At 37.0% G+C, this 23,198-nt stretch overlaps 1 protein-coding gene across 1 annotated transcript in view; it reads left to right on the top strand.

The window, feature by feature from the left end:
• The window catches only part of LEKR1 (leucine, glutamate and lysine rich 1), a 198,848-nt gene that overhangs the window by 70,916 nt on the left and 104,734 nt on the right, over positions 1–23,198 (top strand). The window contains exons 4-5 of the mRNA XM_053600166.1: positions 11,628–11,803; positions 15,570–15,755. Of these exons, the coding sequence (XP_053456141.1) occupies positions 11,628–11,803; positions 15,570–15,755 (362 nt within the window). The remainder of the gene's footprint in view (positions 1–11,627; positions 11,804–15,569; positions 15,756–23,198) is intronic.

Consider the following 23,198-nt stretch of genomic DNA (forward strand, 5'->3'; position numbering starts at 1 on the left):
TAAACATTTGAATGCATTTTAGCCATATAGTTTCTATATCTAGTGTGATTGAGAAAAGCAGAAACAGCATCACATTTTCTTTTTTCTTTTGTAAGCCATTATCTTAACTGAATAGTTTTACTAATAAAACTTAGATCAAGCAAACACCTTGTTTACTAGCATTTTGTTCTTGTTCTTCTTTTGTAGTGACATTTAGAATGAAAGCACAGCAACTTGTCTATTTTCCTCTTCACCAGTAGTTTTTGTTGTATTTTATCTCTAATAGAATAGAGAAATGCTCTAAATGATAGTAACAGACCCCTTAAATTTAGAAATCTTCAATGTGAAGAATGTCAGTTCTGCTTTTATATACTCTTTAGAGGGTTTGTAATGCCTAAAGGTAAAATGCAATGTTATAAAGAAAGTAGGAAATACATTTTCTCTTCTAAAAGTAGAATCAGACCATGGGTGGTGGCTCACACCCATAATCCTGGCACTTTGGGAGGAACACTTGAGGCCAGGAGTTCCACCAGCCTGAGCAGTAGCAAAACCCTATCTCTACAAAAAAAAATTTTTTTAAGCCAGAAGTGATGGCACGTGCCTGTAGTCCCCGCTACTCAGAAGAGAGACTGAAGCAGGAGGATCACTTGAGCCCAGGAGTTTGAGGTTACAGTGAACTATGATGGTACCACTGTACTCTAGCCCAGGCAACAGAGCTAGACCCTGTCCCCCCCCAAGAAAAAGAAAGAAAAAAAATTGGAATCAAATATATTGAGAATGTTTATAAGAAAAAATTGATTCCTTTTTGGCTGGGTATAGTGGCTCATACCTGTAATCTTAGCACTCTGGGAGGCCAAGATCAGAGAATCACTTGAGTTCAGGAGTTGGAGACCAGCCTGAGCCAAGAGCAAAGCTCCATCTCTACTAAAAATAGAAAAATTTGCCTGGCACTGTGGCAGGTGCCTGTAGTCCCAGCTACTTGGGAGGCCAAAGCAGGAGGATCTCTTGAACCCAGGACTTTGGGGTTGCTTTGAGCTAGGCTGATGCCACGGCACTCTAGCCAGGGCAACAGAGTGAGACTGTCTCAAAAAAAAAAAGGAAAATAAGTTAAATCAGTATGACAAATGCCACAGGTTCAGGATGACTGAAATAATATGCTAGGTGAGTATTTTAAATGTTAGGTTTTTGTTTTTAACCTACTAATTATTACCAGAAATCTTCTATTTAAAAAATTGTCTGGGCTACTAATTTTTTTATGCATTATCTGGTGATAACCTCCTGGCATCTACCTATTATAAATGCCTTAGACACAACTGATGCTCAATAAATAATCTCTGAAATCTACTCACAAGGTTGATGGCCATTTTTGTCATCAGAAATCCCTTTGGCCATTTCCTAGAAATCTGGTATTGAACTAGCAGGATAGTACTGCCCAGGTGATGCCCAATTCTCCCATTTTAATCAGGACCATCAGTATTCATTCTTGGCTTCTACAACAGCTTCAGCCCACATCTGCTAAGGAAATCTCGTCTGTTTTGTCCACCATAGATGGTAGGATTGATTAAATTTTAAAGGTTAGCTTGAAAGTAGATCATTACTGCTGCTTCAGAATGTTATGGGACTAACACAGTTGTCCTCGTTCAAATTTTTTACATATCATTTTTAGTATTTTAAGCTTTTGAAGAAACTTAGATATACATACTGTTATTTTATATATACATATATGTATATTTGAGACAGAGTCTAACTTTGTCGCCCTCTGTAGAGTCGTATGGCATCATAGCTCACAGCAACCTTAAACTCTTGGGCTCAAGTGATTCTCTTCTCTCATCCTTCCAAGAAGCTGGGGCTACAGGCACCTGTCACAACGCCCAGTTTCAAAATGTTATTTTTATCCTACATTCTAATTTTCTTGTCCTTGAGTTATGCTGTAACTGCTTGTTTTGTTCACATGTTTTCAATAGAACTGTGATTTTTGTTCATTTTTAGCTAAAAGATCACAAATTAAGAGTCCAGGATCTGATCTATATAAAAAATGAGTACATGCTAAAAGCAATTTTGGAAATAAACATCCAACTAGAACATTTAGTACAAATTAAAGTTTGTGATAGATAAATAGAATAATTACTGGTTTCATTTATACTCTCACTAGTATATACATTGCACAGAAAAATCTATATTCATAAAAATAAAATCAAACCAAAGTTTGCAGAATTCAGCACTTTTGTTGCTTCACTCAAAGCTGATTTTAAACTTGTTTACTGGTTATTTAAAAAATATCTGCTGGACAAGGCATGTGTCTGTCATCTTGGCTCGCCAGGAAGCTGAGGCAGATCGCTTGGGCCTAGGAGTTTCAAGCCAGCCTGAGATATCAGTCTCTTAAAAAAAATCTATTAGAACATACAATGTAGTGATTTCTCTGGTAATGAAAAGGAACTTACAATCTTCTCTCTTAAAGAGGTAAAGGCAAGAAGCATGAGCTTTCTACCCAGGTGTAATTATCTTTATTTATGGAGCCCCAAAAGAACTTGCAATAGATAAAATGAACTGTGTTTTGGGGTCACATTGCTCCTGAAAAATTATTCCCCTATTTGTTTAATTAAAATTGGGCCTAGTCACCTATCCTCCAGCAAAATGTTCTTCATGTTCTATATTTTCCCTGACATCATTTCCAACCTGCTCTTGCTAAAAAGTGATCAAGAGTAGGTATGGTATACCTCAGCTGGCTCAATACCTCTGCTCCTCAGAATAAAGAATCTTTTAAAAAGGGAAATGAACTTTAAGAAGCCTATAAAATAGATATTAAAAACCAGTAACCAATAGTTACACTTCACTTCATATGAAGTTATATGTAAGTCTAATATTTCAAATCAGGCCATATTAAAATATTCTAGCAGTGTTTAATTTTAAAGAATTTCTACTGTGAGTCTTTCATGAATTGTTTGAATTATAAAGCAATCATCCTGTACTTTTTCTTATTTGTAAATCGGGCCGGGGTGTCCAACCTTTTTTCCCTCTTCTACACATCAGTAGAAGAGTTATCTTGGGCCACACAGTAAATACACAAACACTGATGAAAGATGATTAGCAAATGAAAGGTCTGTGCATACTTTTTGTGATATCCAACACCACAGATAAGAAAAAAAAATCCTCACAAAAGTCCTCAGAATCCCTTGGGCTGCAGGTTGGACACACCTGAGACCGTGTCATCTTTGACATTTTCAGTGCCAGCTCCCAAAGTCTCTCCCAGCTCCCTCCCTCTTGCTTCTATTCCTCAGCCTCATTAAGGCTGTCAGTATTTTTTCTCATTTTCCCACTCATATTCCGGCTTTACTTTGTTTACCTGTCTTTATTACCCCTCATCTTTTTAAAAACAGTGTCATTGATGTATAATATATACCACACAAAATTCATCCATACTAAGTAGAAAATTTAATGACTCTAATAAACCTACAGAATAGTGAGACCTTTACCACTTTACCAATATTAGACCTTTACCTTTACCTTAAATGTCTAATATTAGACATTTAAGTCATACCTAAAAGACCCTCAGGTCATTTTCAATCAATCCCTGTTCTCACTCTTAATTCTAGGCAATTACTAACCTTTCTGTTTCTACAGATTTGCATTTTTCTGGACATTTCCGACATATGGGATCATACATTATGTAGTGTTTTCATCTGGATTCTGTCACTAATGTGTTTTTAAGGTTTGTCCACTTTGTGGCATTTATCTACTTTATTCCTTTGTGTTGCCTAAGAGTACGTATATGGATACACGACATTATTTCAACTATTTACCAGTTGATGGACATTTGGGTTGTTTCTGCTTATTGGTCCTTATGTGTAATGTTGCTATGAACATTCATACACAAGGCTTTGTGCGTGCATATGTTTTCATTGGGGAGGAAATAGATACCTAAGTGTAGAATTGCTGGGTCATATGATTAATCTGTATTTAACTTTTTGAGAAACCATTAGAGTGTTGTCCAAAGTGGCTGCTTCATTTTACATTCCCATCAGGAATGAGGATTCTATAATACTTTCTCCTTATTCTCATCAACCCTTTATTATTGTCTGTCTCTTTTATTTTAATTGCTGTAATGGGTGTGAAGTAGTGTCTCATTGTGGCTTTGATTTGTGTTTTCCAGATGACTAATGATGTTCAGGAACTTTTCATATACTTATTAACCATTTGTACATCTTGTTGGGTGAACTATCTACTCAAATTTTTTACTAAACTTATGGGTTTGTTTTCTTTTAAAAGAATTGCAAGAGTTCCTCATATATTAAATATGATTTCCAAGTATTTTCTCCAAATCTATGGCTTATCTTTTCATTTTATTTTATTTTATTTTGCTCAAGTTGTTGCCCTGGGTAGAGTGCCATGGCTTCACAGCTCACAGCAACCTCAAACTCTTCCTCTTAACCTCTCTCATCAAGCAATTCTCTTGCCTCAGCCCCCCAAGTACCTGGGACTACAGGTGCCTGCCATAATACCTGGCTATTTTTTTTATTTTTTTGGTTTTTGGCCGGGGCTAGGTTTGAACCCACCACCTCCGGCATATGGGACCGGCGCCCTACTCCTTAAGCCACAGTCGCCGCCCATCTTTTCATTTTATTAATGGTGTCTTTTGAAGATAAAGTTTTTCTTTGTAGTTAAATACAATTTATCTGTTTTCTTCCCTGGGATTGTGATTTTGGTGATGTATGTAAGAACTTTGCCTAAGCCAATATCACAAAAATTTTCTCTTATAGTTTCTTCTAAAAGTTTTTATAATTTTAGCTTTTACTTTTAGATCTATGATATATTTGACTTAACTTTTGTATATGATGCAAGATAAAGATCTAACTGACTCTTTTTTCATGTGGCTATTCATTGTTCTGGCACTGTTTGTTGAAAAGACTATTTTATTATTATTTTTTTTTTTTGTAGAGACAGAGTCTCACTTTATGGCCCTCGGTAGAGTGCCGTGACCTCACACAGCTCACAGCAACCTCCAACTCCTGGGCTTAAGCAATTCTCTTGCCTCAGCCACCCGAGTAGCTGGGACTACAGGCGCCCGCCACAACGCCCGGCTATTTTTTGGTTGCAGTTTGGCTGGGGCCGGGTTTGAACCCATCACCCTCGGTATATGGGGCCGGCGCCTTACCAACTGAGCCACAGGCGCCACCCTGAAAAGACTATTTTTAAAAAAAGACAAAAAGGGAAAGACTTTTTTTTCCCCTATTGAATTGCCTTGGCACCTTTACCTAAAATTAATTCATTATGAATGTAAAGGATGATTTCTAAATACTACAGTAGAAACTCCATAATTGACCACTTCCCTACATTGACCACCTCCTTAGGCTGACCTAATTTTTCTCTCATAGGCTAGACATGCACCACATATACACATCAGAATAACAGACCTAGTTCCTTATGTTAACTACCTCCATATGTTGACCAATTTGTTATAGTCCCCTGGGTGGTCAGTTTGCAGTTTCTACTATACAGGGTGGTCATAAAGTTTGTGTGCAGTTTAAAATAGTGTGCACTTTAAAGTTGCACCTTATATTATGATTTTTATTTTATATTTGATGATGATAGTAGTTTTTGTCAAGTCAGTAAGAAACAAATCTTTCTCCAATGTATTTGAATAATTAATTCCTCTTTATAACATCAAAAAAACAAGAATTTCTATTAATAATAAATTTCCTTTGATGTAATCTGAAAAGAATTGTTATTATAATTTGCTTCTTTATGCCAGAATAATTTCTATTGTTTAATTTGTTTATCTTATTGCTTTTATTCTATTGATTTTTAAAAATTTATATATGCCCAAATTAATTAGTATGATTTATTGCTTATTTTGTATTGAAGCATTCTAACATGTCTTTCCCAATGGCAAACATAGGGTATATACTCTCGAGTCAACTTTCCCCACCAGACACGTACCACATGTACCCATATCCTATACATATTAAGTAGTTGTGAAATAAATGTCTAAAAATATCAATCATACAAGAAAATATTTATAACTCATTGTATATTCTAAACCCATAGCTGGTTTTTAGGGTTTTGGTATCCTTAAGGGAAATAAACTAACAGCCAGCATTTATTTGCATTTCCTATGTGCCAGACACTATTGTAAATCCTTTCCATATATTAATTCAACAATCCTGGAAGTTAGGTATTAATAACATCCCAATTTGAAAAGTTAGGAAATTGAGACATAGAGATATGATATTTTTTGAGATTGCAGAGCTGCTGAGAACAGAACCCAGGAGTAAGCACAGGCAGTTTGGCATAGTCTGTGTTTTTAACCGTTATGCTATGCTGTTTTTAAAAGAAGGAAGGGAGAAATAATTACATCCTTGGCCTTAAGATGTCTCCATTTTTCTTTTCCAAACTTCCACTTCTGTGCCAAATTTACTCTTCCCACCACAAACTGCTTTATTTCAGGTGTGGCGCTTTCCCTTTGCCCATGGGCCATTATCTGGAGACTATTTTCAGCATAGAGGACTTAAAAGGTTAATGGATGCTGACCTGGAGTAAAGTGTCTGTGGCTGAGTAGGAGTGAACCATGCTGATAACTGGGCCTGCAACAGCACGATTTATAGCTATTTCAACATCCTACTTCTCCAATTTGACATCTTTACCACTTTAGGATAAATTACAGTAGAACCTCTATAAGTTGACTACCCAAGGGACTGTGACACACTGATCAACATGGGAAGGTGACCAACATAAGGAACTAGGCCTTCTGCAATGATGTGTACATGTGGTGTTTGTCTGGTCTGTGAAAACTAGGTCACCTTAAGGAGGTTGTCAATGTAGGGAGGAGGTCAAGGAAAATATCTAAAATAAACTGGTTCATGGGTTTCATTTTTTGAAGATAATTTAAGATCAGTCACTTTCTAAGAAAACTTAAAATGCCAAAATCTTATAATCATACATGAGAAAAATTTGATAAGGAATTTTCTAAACTTGACAACACTAAATATTTACATGGCATTACTAATAAAGAACTATGAAGCCAAAAGATCTTCCTAAACTATTAATAATTTTTTAAATTTTTTAAAATGACCATTGTAGGTAAAAAAACTGTGTATCTGTAGAGTCTTTCCACATAAACTAATATTATAAAATGGTTCGCACATGAAGAGGTGATTATAGAGCAAGTAGCCAAAAATTGTAGGCAAAAAATATTATAGACACGTTACTTATTAAAAAGTCATTTTCTGGGCGGCATCTGTGGCTCAAAGGAGTAGGGTGCTGGCCCCATATGCAGGTGGCGGGTTCAAACCCAGCCCTAGCCAAAACTTAAAAAAAAAAAAAGTCATTTTCTATATTTTGATATTAGTGGAATTTATCAACTTTAAAAATTTTATTTGGGCCAAGTACAGTGGCTCATGTCTGTAATCCTAGCATTCTGGGAGGCTGAGGTAGGAGGATCTCTTGAGCTCAGGAGTTGAAGACCAGCGTGAGCAAGAGCAAGACTCTGTCTCCACTAAAAATAGAAAATTTAGGCACGCATTGTGCCGAGTGCCTGTAATCCCAGCTATTGCGGAGGCTGATGTAGGAGGATCACTTGAGCCCAGGAGTTTGAGATTAGTGGGCTGACACCACAGCACTCTAACCTTGGCAACAGAGTGAGACTCTGTGATTTTCTCCTCTATAAATAATTACATACCTTTTAACCTAATTTTATAGGAATCATTTCTGTATTTTTAATTTCTGAATATTAGGAGGTATACATGTTTTGTTTACATATTTTTTGTTCAGACTGAGTCAAAATAATAAGTGTGCCCTTCACTCAGGTAATGTGCACTGTACCTAGTAGCTATGAATTTACCTATCCCCTTCCCCCACAGCTTGATTTTGATTGAGATTTGCTTCCATATGTGTATTTAAGTGTTGATCTGTTAGATCCAATTTGGTATTGAATATGTGCTTATTTCTCCATTCTTGTGATGTTTCACATAGAAGAATAATATCCAGTTCCATCCACATTGCCACAAAAGATATTAGATCCCCATTTTTTTATGGCCGAGTAGTATTCCATAGTATGTATATACTACATTTTATTAATCTATTCATGTATTAATGAATGTACTTGGGTTGTTCCCATGTCTTTGCAATTGTGAATTCTGCTGCTATAAATATTCAAGTGCAGGTTGACATTTTTCTTTTGGGTATATACCCAGGATAGGACTGCTGGATCAGATGGTAGTATACTTTAATTTCTTGGAGGTATCTCCATAGAATTTTTCATAGAGGTTGCACTAGTTTGCAGTCCCACCAACAGTGTGTAAGAGTTCCTTTTTCTCCACATCCACGCCAGGCTCTGTTGTTTTGGGACTTTAATATGAGCCATTCCCAGCAGAGTAAGATGATACATGTATCTCACTGTGGTTTTGGTTTGCATTTCCCTAATGATTAGAGACATTTTTCATGTGTGTGTTGGCCATTGTTATATCTTCATTTGAGAAGTTTCTGTTCATCTTTTGCCCACTTTTCAATGGGGTTGTTTGGTTGTTCCTTGCTGATTTGCTTGTGTTCCTTGTAGATTTTTGTTATCAGTCCTTTATCAGAAGTATAGCATGCAGATATTTTCTCCCATTCTGTGGGTTGTCAATTTGCTATTTTTATTGAGTCTTTGGCTGTGCAACAGTTTTTAATCTAATCAGGTCCCATTTATTTATTTTTGTTGTTGCTGTGATTGCCTTTGGGTCTTCATCATGAATTCTTTGCCTAGGCCAATATCTATAAGAGTTTTCCCAACATTTTCTTCTAGGGTTCTTATCGTTTCCTGCCTTAGGTTTAGATCTGTTATCCATTGTGAGTTAATTATTGTGAGTTGTGAGAGATGTGGATCCTGTTTTAGTCTTTGACATGTGGCTATCCAGTTTTCCCAGCACCATTTACTAAACAGGGATTCTTTTTCCAAGTATAGACTTTATCTGTTTTGTCAAAAATCAAATGAGAATATGAGGATGACTTCATCTCTGGGTTCCCTTTTTTGATGCATAGGTCTATCTCCCTGTTTTTGTGCCAGTACTATGCTGTTTTGGTTACTATAGCCTTGAAGATAGCTTGAAGTGTGGTGAAGTGATGCCTCCTGCTTTGTTCTTACTACATAAGGTTGCCTTGGCTATTTGGTGTCTCTTCTGGTTATATAAAATGTGCAGAATTGATTTTTCTAGATTTGAAAAAGATTGGGGTTGGTATTTTTAATGGGGATTGCACTGAATCTGTAAATCACTTCGGGTAGTATGGCAACAATTTGATTCTGCTGATCCATGAGCATGGTGTATTTTCCATCTATTTATATCCTCTGCCATTTCTTTCCTCAGTGTTTCATAATTCTGTCTATAGAGGTCTTTCACCTCCTTTGTTACAAATATAGTCCTAGGTATTTTATTTTCTTTGTTGCTACTGAGAAAGAAATTATGTCTTTTATTTGATTCTTAGCTTGAATATTGGTGGTGTTTATGAAAGCTAATGCTTTGTATACATTTATTTTGTAGGCTGAGACTTTATTGGACTTCTCTATCAATTCCAGGAGTCTCTTGGTTTAATCTTTGAGATTTCTAGACATTACATCATGTTGTCAGCAAAGAGCCATAGTTTGACCTCTTCTTTCCCCATTTCGGATACCCTCGATTTCCTTCTCTTGCCTGATTGGCTAGGATTTCCAGCACTGTGTTGAATAGAAGTGGAAGATAGGAAGCAACCTTGTCTGGTTCCAGTTCTAAATGGGAATACTTTCCGTTTTTCTCCCATTCAGTATGATGTTGGCTGTAGGTGTGTCATATGTGGGCTTTATAATTTTGAGGTAAGTCCGATCCATGGCTATTTTGTTAAGCATTCTTATCATACAAGAGAGCTAATTTAATGAAAGGATCTTGTGGTCCTTGTTTTGTATCTATTTATGTGGTGGATTACAGTTACAAATTTGTGTATGTTGAACTATCCCTGCATCTCTGGGATGAAGCCTACTTGGTCCTGATGAATTATTTTTTTTGATATGCAGATGAATTTGTTTTGCTAAGATTTTATTGATAATTTTTACATCTACTTTCATCTATATTCAAAAGGGATATTGGTCTGTAGTTTTAGTTTTTAGTTGTGTCCTTTCCTGGCTTTGATATCATGATGATACTGCCTTCGTAGAACAAGTTAGGGAGGATTCCTTCCTTCTCAGTATTAAGGAATAATTTTGCAGTATAGGTACAAGGTATTCTTTGAAGGCTTGATAAAATTTGGATGTGAAACCATCTAGTCCAGGACTTTTTTTAGTTGGAAGATTTTTTATTGCTGCTTCAATTTTGGAACTTAATATTGGCCTGTTGAGGAGTTCTCTTTCTTCTTGATTGAGCCTACCGAGGCTCAATGTGAGAGAGAGAGAAAGAGTGTGTGTGTGTGTGTGTTTTGAGAAATCATTTACATTTCATGTCTCACAAGAACTTGGATCTCCTCTTAGCTAATAAGCTTGAATTTTATATTTCTTATCTTTTTCCCCTACAGAGGCATCTATTAATTAATAATCTGCATCCAATCTTTTTCTTCTGTTAAATATCCCCATCCCTGTGTATACGGCTTGCTTTTGCAGCTGTCAAACACTGGGCCCCTCAGCCCCTTCCTTGACTTAGTTCTTGACTTTCGTCACCCTGCCTTTTTGGAGTCTTCCTGGCTCTACAGTAGGCTTTCCATCCTCACTTTTGGTTCTCTTGCTTTAGTGACCTGTTTGGACTATTCCTCTGGTTTCTGACATCAACATTCCTCTTAGCTCCCAGCTCTGCATGCTCATTGAGTCATCCTTAGCACTTCTCACTTACTCTTCCTCCAACTGAGAAGGAATGTATTAATATTTTATTCTCTCTTTCATTCATCCATTCTTCAGTTCACTGAGCATATACGATGTGGTCAGCATTGTGCTACATGCTAGCAAGACTGCAATGAGTAAGATAAAAACTCTGCATTACAGAAGCTAGTTTACTTGGGCACATAAATATTGGTCAAATAATTACACTGTAATGATTTCACTCACCTTTTCACTGATAGCTCCCAAATTAATGTCTGCATTTTGTTTGATTATTAAGGAAATTATTACCAGGATATCTAAAGTAATAAAAGTCACCAAGGTGACAAAAAGCATGCAATTCCTTTAAGATGTGAGATTTGATGAATCAAAACACTGGATCAGTCATTCTGAATGATCTTACTTATTATTACCCCAAATTTTATACTGCTTGTAAAACCGTGGTATGCGGTAACAATGCAGCCTAAGAATCTAAGATTCTCATTTAGGCTCTATGACTAAGTTGCTTTGACCTAATTTTGTTCACTAGATATTTGCTGTTGAAATAATTAAAAAAAGATTAATAGAATGATTATGTATGAAGATAATTAGCTATCTTTTTTTGTAGTTAAAATGGCAAAATGGAAATGAGTTAGAATGACCATACACCTTATTCTACCTGAGCCATTCCCAGTTTTTATCTGTTGTCTCACCGTAATATGAATAGCATCTTCTTTTGCTTTCAAAATTGTCTCCAATGAGACAGCAGATTATATGATGGTCACTCTAAAACCACTTTTTGGAGAAATATTTTTCTTATGCATACTGTTTTTAAAAATTCTCTTTTTCTATTACTTTACAGTCGAAGATTGTTGGAGTACAAACATTTCTGGAATAAGACTCTTTCATTACTTACTTTTACTAAAAGAGAACTAACCAGTATTAAAAATGAAGTTTATGATAATTTTCAAAACTGGACTTCACTGAAAGGAGAAGTTTTTCTACAAATTAAATCTATAAGTGAAACAGCCTTGACAGGTTTGTTGCCCTTATTTAGAACATATTTTTCGGTAAATGGTACATTGTAAGTAATGAAATAATGATATTTAATTTTATGTGATGGGAATTAGGGTTAACTTTTTAAATCTATAATCATTTGGTAGAGCAGGTAACTATTAAGATCTATTCCAACCCTGAAATTCTATAATAATAATAAGCTGTTCTAAGATAAGTTATGATACTTCTATCTTAAACTGTGGACAATTCTGGTTATTACTATTAAATATATCAATTTGTATTTTTAAGACTTTTCTTCTCTCAATGGCTGAGTAGCTCATATTAGATCAGCCTTCTGGACAAAATAGCTACTTAAGAATGACCCAAACCAAGCACAGAATGGAGGAAATATTGAAAATTAAGAGGCACGTTGCTGAGTGGAAGGTGCCAGTCTGAAAGACATCATAGTGTATTATTTCAACTATCCAACATTCTGGAAAAGACTGAACTGCAAAACAGTAACTAATGGCTAGTGGTTACCAGGAGTTCTGGTCCAGAAAGGATGATTGACTGGAGCACAGAGGATTTGTAGGACAGTGAAACTACAATGTGTGATACTACAATGCTGGACACATGTCATTACACATTTGTCAAAATCTACCAAATGCACACCACCACGAGTGAGGTCTAGTGGAAGCTGTGAACTTGGGGTGTTTACAAAATGTTAATGCTGATTCATCAGTTGTAACAAATGTAACTCCCCAGAGCAGGGTGTTAGTGGCAATAGCAGGGGAGGTCATACATATGGGGTTGGGGGTATAAGGGAACTTTCTGGACTTTCTGCTTAATTTTCCTGTGACCCTAAAGCTGCTGTAAGAAACGTATTAAAAAATTGTTTAGAAATACTAAAAAAAAGGCATGACAGTAGGTAAACTCCTTTTTAATTTTTTTAAGGCTCTTGGACTGAGAGCAAGGTACAGCTTGCTTCAGGCAGAGGGAAGCTGGAAATTTGATAGAAATCTAATGTCTTTTTGTTCTGAAGACTGGATGGCAGAAATCAAGGAAGGCTTAGCCTCTGAGAAATGAGGGCATATTCCAGAAAAGTGATAGCCAGAGAGGCAAATTTACATAAAAAGAAAATCTGTGCTTAGACACCTACAGACACAGGTGAAGACACAGGAAGAAGACATCCATCAATAAGCCAAAGACAGAACAGATACTTTCTGTACTGCCTTCAGAAGGAGCCAATCTTGCTGACACCTGATCTCAAACTTGTAGCCTTCAGAACTGTGAGAAAATACATTTCTGCCACGTAAGCCACCCAGTCTGTGGTACCTTCACACAGCAGTCCTAGCAAACTAGTAAAGAAAGTAAACCCCATACACACACACACAGTATTATTCAGCTACTTTAAAAGAGTTGCACATTAAAATTAAGTTAGGTTTTAAAATCAAAGTCCAAAACAGAAACAACATTCTTAGAAAAGGCATGGCTTAGTGTTGTCTTGCTGATAATGCACGGGGACAGAAGGACTTCCTTTTCTGCTAGTGAATGAGTATTGTTTCATGTAATCAATAGTTTTAAATTTAAATGTGCATGGATTAGATTGTCTTAAACCAGAGCATATTTATTTTAATAATTTTTTTTAACCAAGGTGGAATTTTTATCAGGTAAAAAATCAAATTTGTTTTCATGCCCAAACAACTATTGACCAAATGGCTCTTAAACTTTTAAAATTCAAATCTAGAATTAGACTCAGAAGTGTAGTCCACATTTTTTCACAGAATTGATGAAGTTAGGGATAAAATAGGCCTATTTTCTTATCCTATTAAAATTTTTTCCTTCTTTTAACTCCCTAAGCTACTCTGACAGCACAAAATATGGGGCCCAAAATGCTTGCCACTGAAATGAAGGTTGAGATAATCACATATTCAGGATCTTCAACTAGTGGTGTATCAGAAACTAATTTAGAAGCTTTACTCAGCAATGCCCTTATTCATTTAGTAGGTATTTGTTGAGCTTCTCTCAACTCTAGGACATTATTGTAGAAATGATAGGGGGGAACAAAAACAAGGAAGATCCTGGGTCCAGCCTAAAATAATTTATAGTCCAGTAGTAGATCACATGTATGCATTCCATCAGTGCAGTACAAATGGTGCAAATCGTTGTGCATTCCGGGAAAATCAAGGTCACATCTATATCAGGTCAGAAAAGATTTCTAGGCAGAGGTACACTTGAGCCGTCGTTGGCTGAAAGTATGAGGATAGCAGGAACTTCTTTACAGAGTAATGTGAGACAGGGAAGGCCCAGGTGGTTACAATGACAAGTATAGGTTGGCCTGGTGTGGATCATAAATTGGGGCACTGTAATTAACAAGTATGAAACTATATAAAGGAGAAGGCAGAATTTTCACACCAGTAGTGCCATAGATACAGGAACTTTAAGGAAGTTAATTCACTTGTATTGAGTTTGCTTTTTCCATCCTCCATGTTAGCAATGTCGTCCCTCCTATTAGTTCTGAAATCTTACTCCACCTTCCCATGTGTTAGAATATATTTTACAAAGAAATTTGTATTACAGATTCTTATTCTTTTAATGTCAGATAGAAAGTCACATTGACATGAATAGTTATTTTAGAGTGTAGTGAACATTAACAGAGTCCGCTTACTATCCTAAGCAGTGTCATTTTGGCAGACGATGAATAGGAGACAGCGTGTGTGTGCTGCTCTGCGGTGTTATTCTGACTTAAACATAGGCAGACATGAGGATGGTGTGGTACGGGTTCTCCAGTCATATGAAGTCACCTTTATGGCTACACAGAAAAGCCCAGAAAGATTTCTTAGATGTGAAGGAAAACTGTAATCTTATTTTCTTTAACTGCATTCTTTTTAAAACTTACATACAGATGTTTTTAGGGGAAAAAAATCCCACCTAATCACTGAACTACAGTAGATGCCCATTTATTTGGCCCCTGCCAATTAATTTCTCCAGGTTTTCCATTTTGAGTGGGAGCTAAAAAGGTAGGAGGTGCCAGATCCCTTTTGCTCACGTTGTGCTCACGCCTCAGGTCTGTCATAAATGCCACCTTTTCTCCCAGGTACACTTTCTACCCATGGAAAGACACTTTGCTTTTCTCTCTTTAGACCTCATTCCTGATCCTGCCCGTCACAATCTCTTAAGTAAAGCTCTTAGGGACCAGAGGCGGTGCCTAAAACCTCTAATACTAGCACTCTGAGAGGCCTTGATGGATTGATAGCTTGGGGTCAGGAGTTTAAGACCAATCTGAGCAAGCTCCAGATTCCGTCTTTGCTAAAAGTAAAAAATTAGCCTGGCATTGTGGCACACACCTGTATTCCCAGGTACTTGGGAGGCTGAGGCAAGAGGATCACATGAGCCCAGAAGTCTGAGGTTGCTGTGAGCTGTGATGATGTGATTGTACTCTCTACCCAGGGTGACAGAGCAAGACTGTCTAAAAAAGAAAAAAAAAGAAAAGTCATGCTCTTCGTTGTGTCCCATTCTTCTTCTGTGACCATTTGCTGTCCTTACTGCCTCTGCTGCCATGTCTGTCCTATTTCGCTTTACTTCTGGTCTTCACTGACCCACATGGCTGCTATTTCTGCAGAATCTTATTTCTTTTTCAGAATGGCTACTGAATTTAAATTTAACTTTTTGGTTAAGTGTCATTATAATCTCAGAAAAGTCATCTTAGCTTTCTATTATTAATTTCCTAAAAGAAATTAATCAAATTTTGGAGAAATGTTTTATGATTCAGTGTTACCTATTTCTGAACTTTGAATTTTCTTTACAGAAATAAACATGCTAAATAAAAGTTTGACAGTCTTCCAGAAAAATAAGATATGTCTTGAAGAGGAAATGAAAAATCTGAAATTATTGTCAGATGCAGCCATACTGAGGTCTCAGCAGATTCAGACATCCAAACAACAGGAAGTAAACTTGCAGACCAGATGCTATGATTTGCAAAAAGAAGTACTAGGTAAAGAAAATTATTTTTGCTGTTTTAGCAAATAGCTGTATAGCTATATAAGGAAATGCCTGATGTTTTTCTTATAATCACAAGAAAATCTTGATTTATTTTGCATCTGTAAATATGCCTAATTATTTATTACTATGATGATAGCTCTGTCATCAGTATTTGCTATCATTCCTTCCAATTTCCCATTTAGAGTGGTAAGTCTGAAGTGTTTAGATGAAACACATTTCCACTACAAAGTAAAATTTCAGAAAAAAAGTGGAATTTACTTGGGTATATATGTGTTTTTCTTCTAAAGGTAAATCCAAATTTTTAGGCAATCCTTCATTTTCCCAAATGTAAAGATTAAAAATTGTGTTTGGGGCACCTTGGGCAACGTTTTTAAACGTGTCTCTATCTCATAGGAATGAGTATCCTGGTGGTCACTAAAGAATTTGCACTTTTACCTGAAAACAGTGAGGAATCATTGCAAATTGGTAATCAGAAAAATGATATAAAAACAGTGGTTTAGGAAAATTAATGTTAGCAGTGAATGGAGATGTTCTGAGCATCAACAGATGAGCACCCAACAGTCATTTGGAAACTGTCTTTGCCAGTAACCTAATCCCTAGGTTAGCCATAAGAAACTTTAGGTCCTAAGTGTCTAACTTTCTGTTTCCGGTTTATTTCATTGAACGTAATGCCCTCCATTATAGGCAGTTCCATTCACACTGCTGTGAATAACAGGATTTCATTCTTTTTTTGACTGAATAGTATCTCATTGTGTATATTTTGCACACAAAATATTTAAAATAAAATTTTTTTAATAAAATATTTAAAACTTTATTCCTTGATAAGTTTTAGGAGCATTTTGTATAGTATAAATGTTAATTACATTCTATATTCAATTCTAATTTATAATTTGCCTATTATCTTTTTAATGGTAAATTTCACAGTATCAAAGTTCTTCATTTTGCTATGATCAAATTCTCTTTCATTGCTTATGGTCAGTCTTGATTAAAGCAATCCCATTCCTAAATACTACATATAGTCCTGGATTTTCTTTCATTTAAGTCATTAATATATATAGAATTTATTTCTTTCATATAAAATTAACCATTTTATTTATTTATTTTATTGTTTCAGGTTAACATGAGGTTAACCTACACTACAATGTTTGCATTTGTTAGGTAGAGTCCCTCTTGTAGTTGTCCCTCTCCCAAGAACATACACCCCAACACTGTGCCCATTAAGTGAGAGCACACCCATTCCCTCCCACTCCCTTGTTCCCTGCACCCCCCCTCCCCACCTTGAGTTGAGCTTTTCTCTTATGTGAGCATGTATTAGATCATCTACTGGCTTCATATTAGAATTGAGTACATTAGATACTTGCTTCCCCATTCCCATGATATTTTGCTAAGAAGAATGAGAACTTATTTTTAATATAGTATGAGATGTAGGGGTCCAGATTTATTCTTTTCCAAATGGACTTCCAGTTATATCCGTACTATATGGTAAATAATCCATCCTTTTCCCACTAAATAGAATTATTGCTTGTTATATGTTAAAATTTTGACTTACAGTGGAGTTACATCTCAATAAACTCATCCTAATTTGAAACTAAGTAAAAAATGCATCTTATGCTAGCAACACAGCAGAGTCCCCAACTTACTATAGTTCAACTTATAATTTGTGTGTGAAAAATATCTTTATTTTAAGAAAAAAAAAATGAGGGAACAAAAAACTTAACAAGTTTTCCTTAGCAAAATATACTCAAAAGAAGAACCACAATATAAAGTTTCAAGTGAAGGCCTCACCAATTCCTTCAGTATTAGTATTGTCTCAGTTCTTAGCACGAACTCTTAAAAAGCTTAAACTTAACCTAAAAGACTTTAAATGAAAAAAATTAGAATGAAGAACATGAGAAATATTTCTTTTTGAATCGGGGAGCTAGCACCTTTGAGTTTTCAAAAAAAAGCACTTCTCTCCAATGTGTTCACTGCAATGTGGGGGCAAAAGGTCCACATTTCATATACTTAAATTACTTGGACTCAGAAGATATCACTCGGAAGCATCTTCCCAAAACTACTAATTGAGAAAAGCTCAATATAATTTTAGTTTACTCAGTATCACTTTCTCTAAGAAAAGTTTAAATGAGAAAACTCTAAAGAGGTAAGTTTTTTAATCCAGCTTTCACAGATGGTGCAAAATGGGTCACTGCGGCTTCTTCTAGAGGTAAAACTGCTCTTCACTGCTTATTGACTGCCTTTGAACATTTGACTGAAAAAACTTAAACTTCCTCCAAAACCAGCATTGTCCACCCAGGCTGTGGTGCCCTGCTGCCCCTCTGGGCCTGGGCTGCCCACGCCCCACGCCTGCATCACCTGGCCGCGCATGCGCGGTGCCGGCCCCTGCTGTGGATTCCAGAAGCACTCTAGGTACGTGTGCAGCCGGCGGCCCTGGCTTTCCGCATAGCTGTACAGCCCTTCTTCAGCAGCAAACTCCACATGGGCTTCGCAGGTCCCTCCAGTCTCTATATGCACTCTGAGAGGGTTGAGTGGAGAGAAGTTGTAAATGTCGTTCTCTGTGGCTTTGTTCAGCTTCCCGTGGCTCGCCTGCACTGCAAACTCGCTGTCTCGGTATCTGTGTTGTCCATCCCGGAAAGACAGGAATTGACTCTCCTCACCTGGTCAGTGGTGAAGCCGTAGTGGCCACTGAGGCCACTGACCTCCTCATAGCCATCACAGCCTGTGCTGTAGGCAGCAGGCCGCATCCCATTCAGGCCACGTGGCTTCCGGATGCTGATGTGCCCCCAGCTGTGTCAGGGCAGTCAGGGGGCCCCGCTGCTGCACAGACAAACTTTAGAGGGGGACCCGAGTTCATTATATAATTTGTTGACCTTATAGTGATGTAAAAGCAATATCCATTCAGTAGAAACCTTAAGCTCTAGATAGATGCCTAGGAATGATGACACCAGAATTTCATCTTCAGTAGGCCTTGGTCTCCGTGATTCCAAGAATGAATCCATGGACCACAGATCAGTGGTAAGACAGGATTTATTTTACAGAAAAGAATAAAGAGAAAAACACCAGAGCTCTGGGCAGAGACAAACCCAAGTGGAAAGAAAGCTCGCTCTCTCTCTTCCTGGGTTCTTGTCTAGGGGTATATATAGTCACAGGGGTCCGTTGTAGTTACATTAGGCCAGGACTTGGTAACAAATGAATGGATACAGTCCCTTCCACTAGGGTAAGATGAATGAGTGCGTTAATGAATGGATACAGTCCCTTCTTCTAGAGGCCAGGTGAATGAGTGCATTAAAGAATGTTTACAGTCCCTTCCGCTAGGGGCCAGGAGAATGAGTGCAATAATGAATGGATACAGTTCTTAATGCTGGGACAAGGTGAATGAATGCCATTCTGAAATTGGCCAGGCCTAGGAAACTTACATGAAATTGACCAGGCCTAGGTAATTGGTGGGGGTCGGTGTGGGGTCCTCCTTCAGGGCTAGTGCAAGGGGAGGGAGACCCTACTAAGGCACTGGTGTCCTCTGGCTATTGGAGCCTCCTGCTGCCGCACCTCCCACCCTCCCACCCACCCGCACACACACTGCCAACCGGTTCTGGTTCATCTGCTGGCTGCCAATGCACCAACACCGCAGAGAGACAATAGTTCCTCCCCTCAACTTTGCTGAGCTGGCTGGGGCACCACCTGCCCTGTATCAATGAGATTGCAGGATCATATGGGAAGTCTAATTTGAGTTCTTTGAGGATTCTCTATACTTCGTTCCAAAGAGGCTATATTAGTTTGCAGTCCCACCAATGCTAAATTGTTTATTGCAGCTCAATTTACTATCGCTAAGATGTGGAAACAACCTAAATGTCTATCAACCCAGGAATGGATTAACAAACTGTGGTATATATACACCATGGAACACTATTCAACCATAAATGTATTAACCTGGATGGAGTTGAAACACATTCTTCTTAGAAAAGTAGCACAAGAATGGAGAAGCAAGTATCCAATGTACCAATACTTATATTAAAGCAGTAGAGGAACTAATGCCCACCCACATAAGAGAAAAACTCAATTCAATTCAAGTTGAGGGGTAAGGAAATGAGGGAGGGGAGAGCAAGGGAGGAAGGGGGTTGGGGGATGGGGTTAATGGGCACAATGTAAGGGTATATAACTACAAGAGGGACTCTGCCTAACAAATGCAAACATTGTAACCTAGTTGTTTGTACCCTCACATTAGCCTGAAATTTAACAAGAAAAAAAGAAACAGTAATCTCATTGTAAATTGTAAGGAGCTCCTCAACTTAACTGTGTTATGTCCTGGTAAACCTATCATAAAGCCAGAAAAAACATCAAACCATTGCTAAGTCAGGAGTTAGGAACCTTCTGGACTAGCAACTATTAATTCTCTTTATTACTCTCTTCTGTTCCACTGGTTTTTTTTAATAGCACTGGTAGTAACAATGATATTCTTATTTTTTAAATATATATTTGCAAGCAGTTATTCTTTCATTTCAACTTTAAAATAATTTTATTTATCATTAACCCAAAGGCTCTGAGATGTACTGGGTAAGGTTTTTCTCTCTCTAATCTTTATTTATATATTTATTTATTTATTTTATTTTTTGCAGTTTTTGGCCGGGGCTGGGAACCTGCCACCTCCGGCATATGGGGACTGTGAATGGATACAGTCCCACAGAGCCACAGGCACTGCCCCTTGCTCTAATCCTTATCCCTTTCTTCCATGTTCACAGGCAGTTATTCTACATAAACTTTAAGATAGTTTCATTCAGTTCTAATCCCAATAGGATTCTAATTGGAACTGCATGATGTTTATATACTAATTTTAGGAGAATTGACATTTTCGGTAATATTAAGTCTTTTTAATATTGTGAGTCTTCTCATTCAAGAATATGGTTTGTTGTTCCATTTTCAATGTTTTTGTTTTTTAGTAAAATTCTGTAGTTTCATTAAATCTTTTCTTTGTCATTATTGTTAAGCATTTACCTCTACCACAAATAGACTATTTTTCCAATTTTAATTTCTTTGTATTTGTCGACAAAGTAGACAAAAGCTATTGAATTTTGTTATGTTTGTTTTATAGCCATCCACTTTGCAAAGTTCTCGTACTTACTCTACAGCAAATGTTTTTTATTGGTGCCTCATGGATTTTCTAATTATACAATCATACCACCAGTGAGCACATCCCCCCAAAAAAGTTTATCTTTCCGGTGTTTATATTTTTAAAATTTTTCTTCTCTTCTTATTAAATTCATTTGAACTTCTGAGACTGTGAGCATCCATATCTAGTTCCTGATTTTAATTGAAATTATTTGGTATTTTGCCACTTGAAATTATATCTGATGTTTGGTTTGTGGTAAATACTCTTTATTTTTTTCTATTGCTATGTTATTTAGATGTTTTATTAGAAATGCTTTTGGATTTTTGCCAAATGCCTTTCCATCATCTGTTGGTATACAGTATGTGTTTCTTAATAATGGGGATACATTTTGAGAAATGAATCTTTAGACAATTCCATTATTGTGTGAATATCATGGAGTGTACTTACACAAACCTAGATTATATAGCCTCCTCCACACCTAGGCTATAAGGTTTAGCCTATTCCTCCTTGGTACAAATGGGTAAAGCATGCTACTGTACGGTATTCTTTTGGCAATTGCAATACAATGGTATAACTTTGCCTTGATTAAGCTATTATTTAACAATATTGATCTGCCTTATAAAGATGTGAACTGTGTCTGGATGGTCATCTTTCAGATATATTATGAAAGGACTTCCCGGTTTGGTGGGAAGTTAAACCAGGTAGCTTATAATTTTAAGATTCTAATGCTTCAAGTGTTTTTTTATAGTGGATGAGCGAATCAATTTTTAAACTTTTAGGGTATGGAAGTTGTATTCAAATGAATTCTTTATACATGTGACCTGAAATATGTCAACCTGGTATATGGAGTTTTGATTTTATGAACTAAAAAAGCAGGGAATTAATATTGCAAGTTCTATCAAAAGACACTCTTACATTCGTCAGAAAACTGAAATTCTTTTCTCATATCCTGGATTGTCCTCTTGATGTGGAATAGCTGCTATGGGATGGCCCCAGGGTTGTAGATTCCTGGAGTCTCTTCAGAACTGGAAGTTATTTCTAGCTAGATGAGAGAGGCACACTGGAATCATATAAGAGTAAGTAGCAGCAAAAATAAATTTGTGGAATTTATTACATTACAAGCTGTTAATGCTGACAGTATAAATCCGTGTGAAATTCCTTAATGTATGAATAATAGATTCTCAAGGAAATTGTGACATTTTGGAGTTTAGCTTTGACCTTTTTTTTTTTCAAAATGAAACTGCCCAAACTAAATGCTGATCAAATTTATAAGATCAATGAAAAATAAAACTAGTAAACTATCTATTTTCATATCTCAGATTGAAAAAACCCAAAAGTGTGATAGCAAGTTGAGTTGGTGAGGCAATCTCATACATTGCTAGGGGGACTGTCAAATGGTATAGCTGCTATAGAGGGTAGCTTGTCAATATCTATTTGAAATACAAATGCATGCCGCTTTCATCCTGCAATTCTATTTCTAGAAATTTACATACAGACAGGACTCTTTGTAAGTAAAATAACAGACGTGCAGTTATTCATTGAAGCAGGGTAATAGCAAAATATTGCAAGCTAAAAATTATAATAGATGACTAGTTAAATAAAGTGTTAAAGTAGTTATATAACCTAATTCAATATTCAAACAGTAGTTCCATGTAACCATTAAAAAAAAAAGACCAAGTTTGGCGGTGCCTGTTGCTCAGTGGGTAGGGCGCCGGCCACATACACCTAGGCTGGCAGGTTCAAACCCCATCCAGACCAGTTAAAACAACAATGACAACCACAACAACAAAAAATAGCCAGTGTTGTGGCGGGCGCCTATATTCCCAGCTACTTGGGAGGCTAAGGCAAGAGAATCGCTTAAGCCCAAGAGTTTGAGGTTACTATGAGCTGTGATGCCACGGGACTGTACCCAGGGTGACATAGTGAGACTGTGTCTCAAAAAAAAAAAAAAAGAAGAGCAAGTTTCTTGGGTACCGATATGGAGAGATCACCAAACTATATTGCTAAGTAAGGAAAGCAAGACACATAATATGGCCTATGCATCACGATACAATTGGTATAAAAAAGAAAAGAATCATGCCACAACATGTGTATTCACATTTACTTGTACTGTCTATAAATTTTAACATCTTTGGACATATGTATGTTGGGGGCAGGGGTAGAGGGTGTCCATAAAGTTTGTATGTCGGCTCAGCGCCTGTGGCTCAAGCAGCTAAGACGCCAGCCACATACACCAGAGCTGGCGGGTTCGAATCCAGCCTGGGCCCACCAAACAACATGATGGCTGCCACATGTTGTGGTGGGCATCTGTAGTCCCAGCTACCTGGGAGGCTA

This window comes from Nycticebus coucang, chromosome 8 (genome assembly GCF_027406575.1).
Source record: "Nycticebus coucang isolate mNycCou1 chromosome 8, mNycCou1.pri, whole genome shotgun sequence".
NCBI classification, from domain to species: Eukaryota; Metazoa; Chordata; class Mammalia; order Primates; family Lorisidae; genus Nycticebus; species Nycticebus coucang.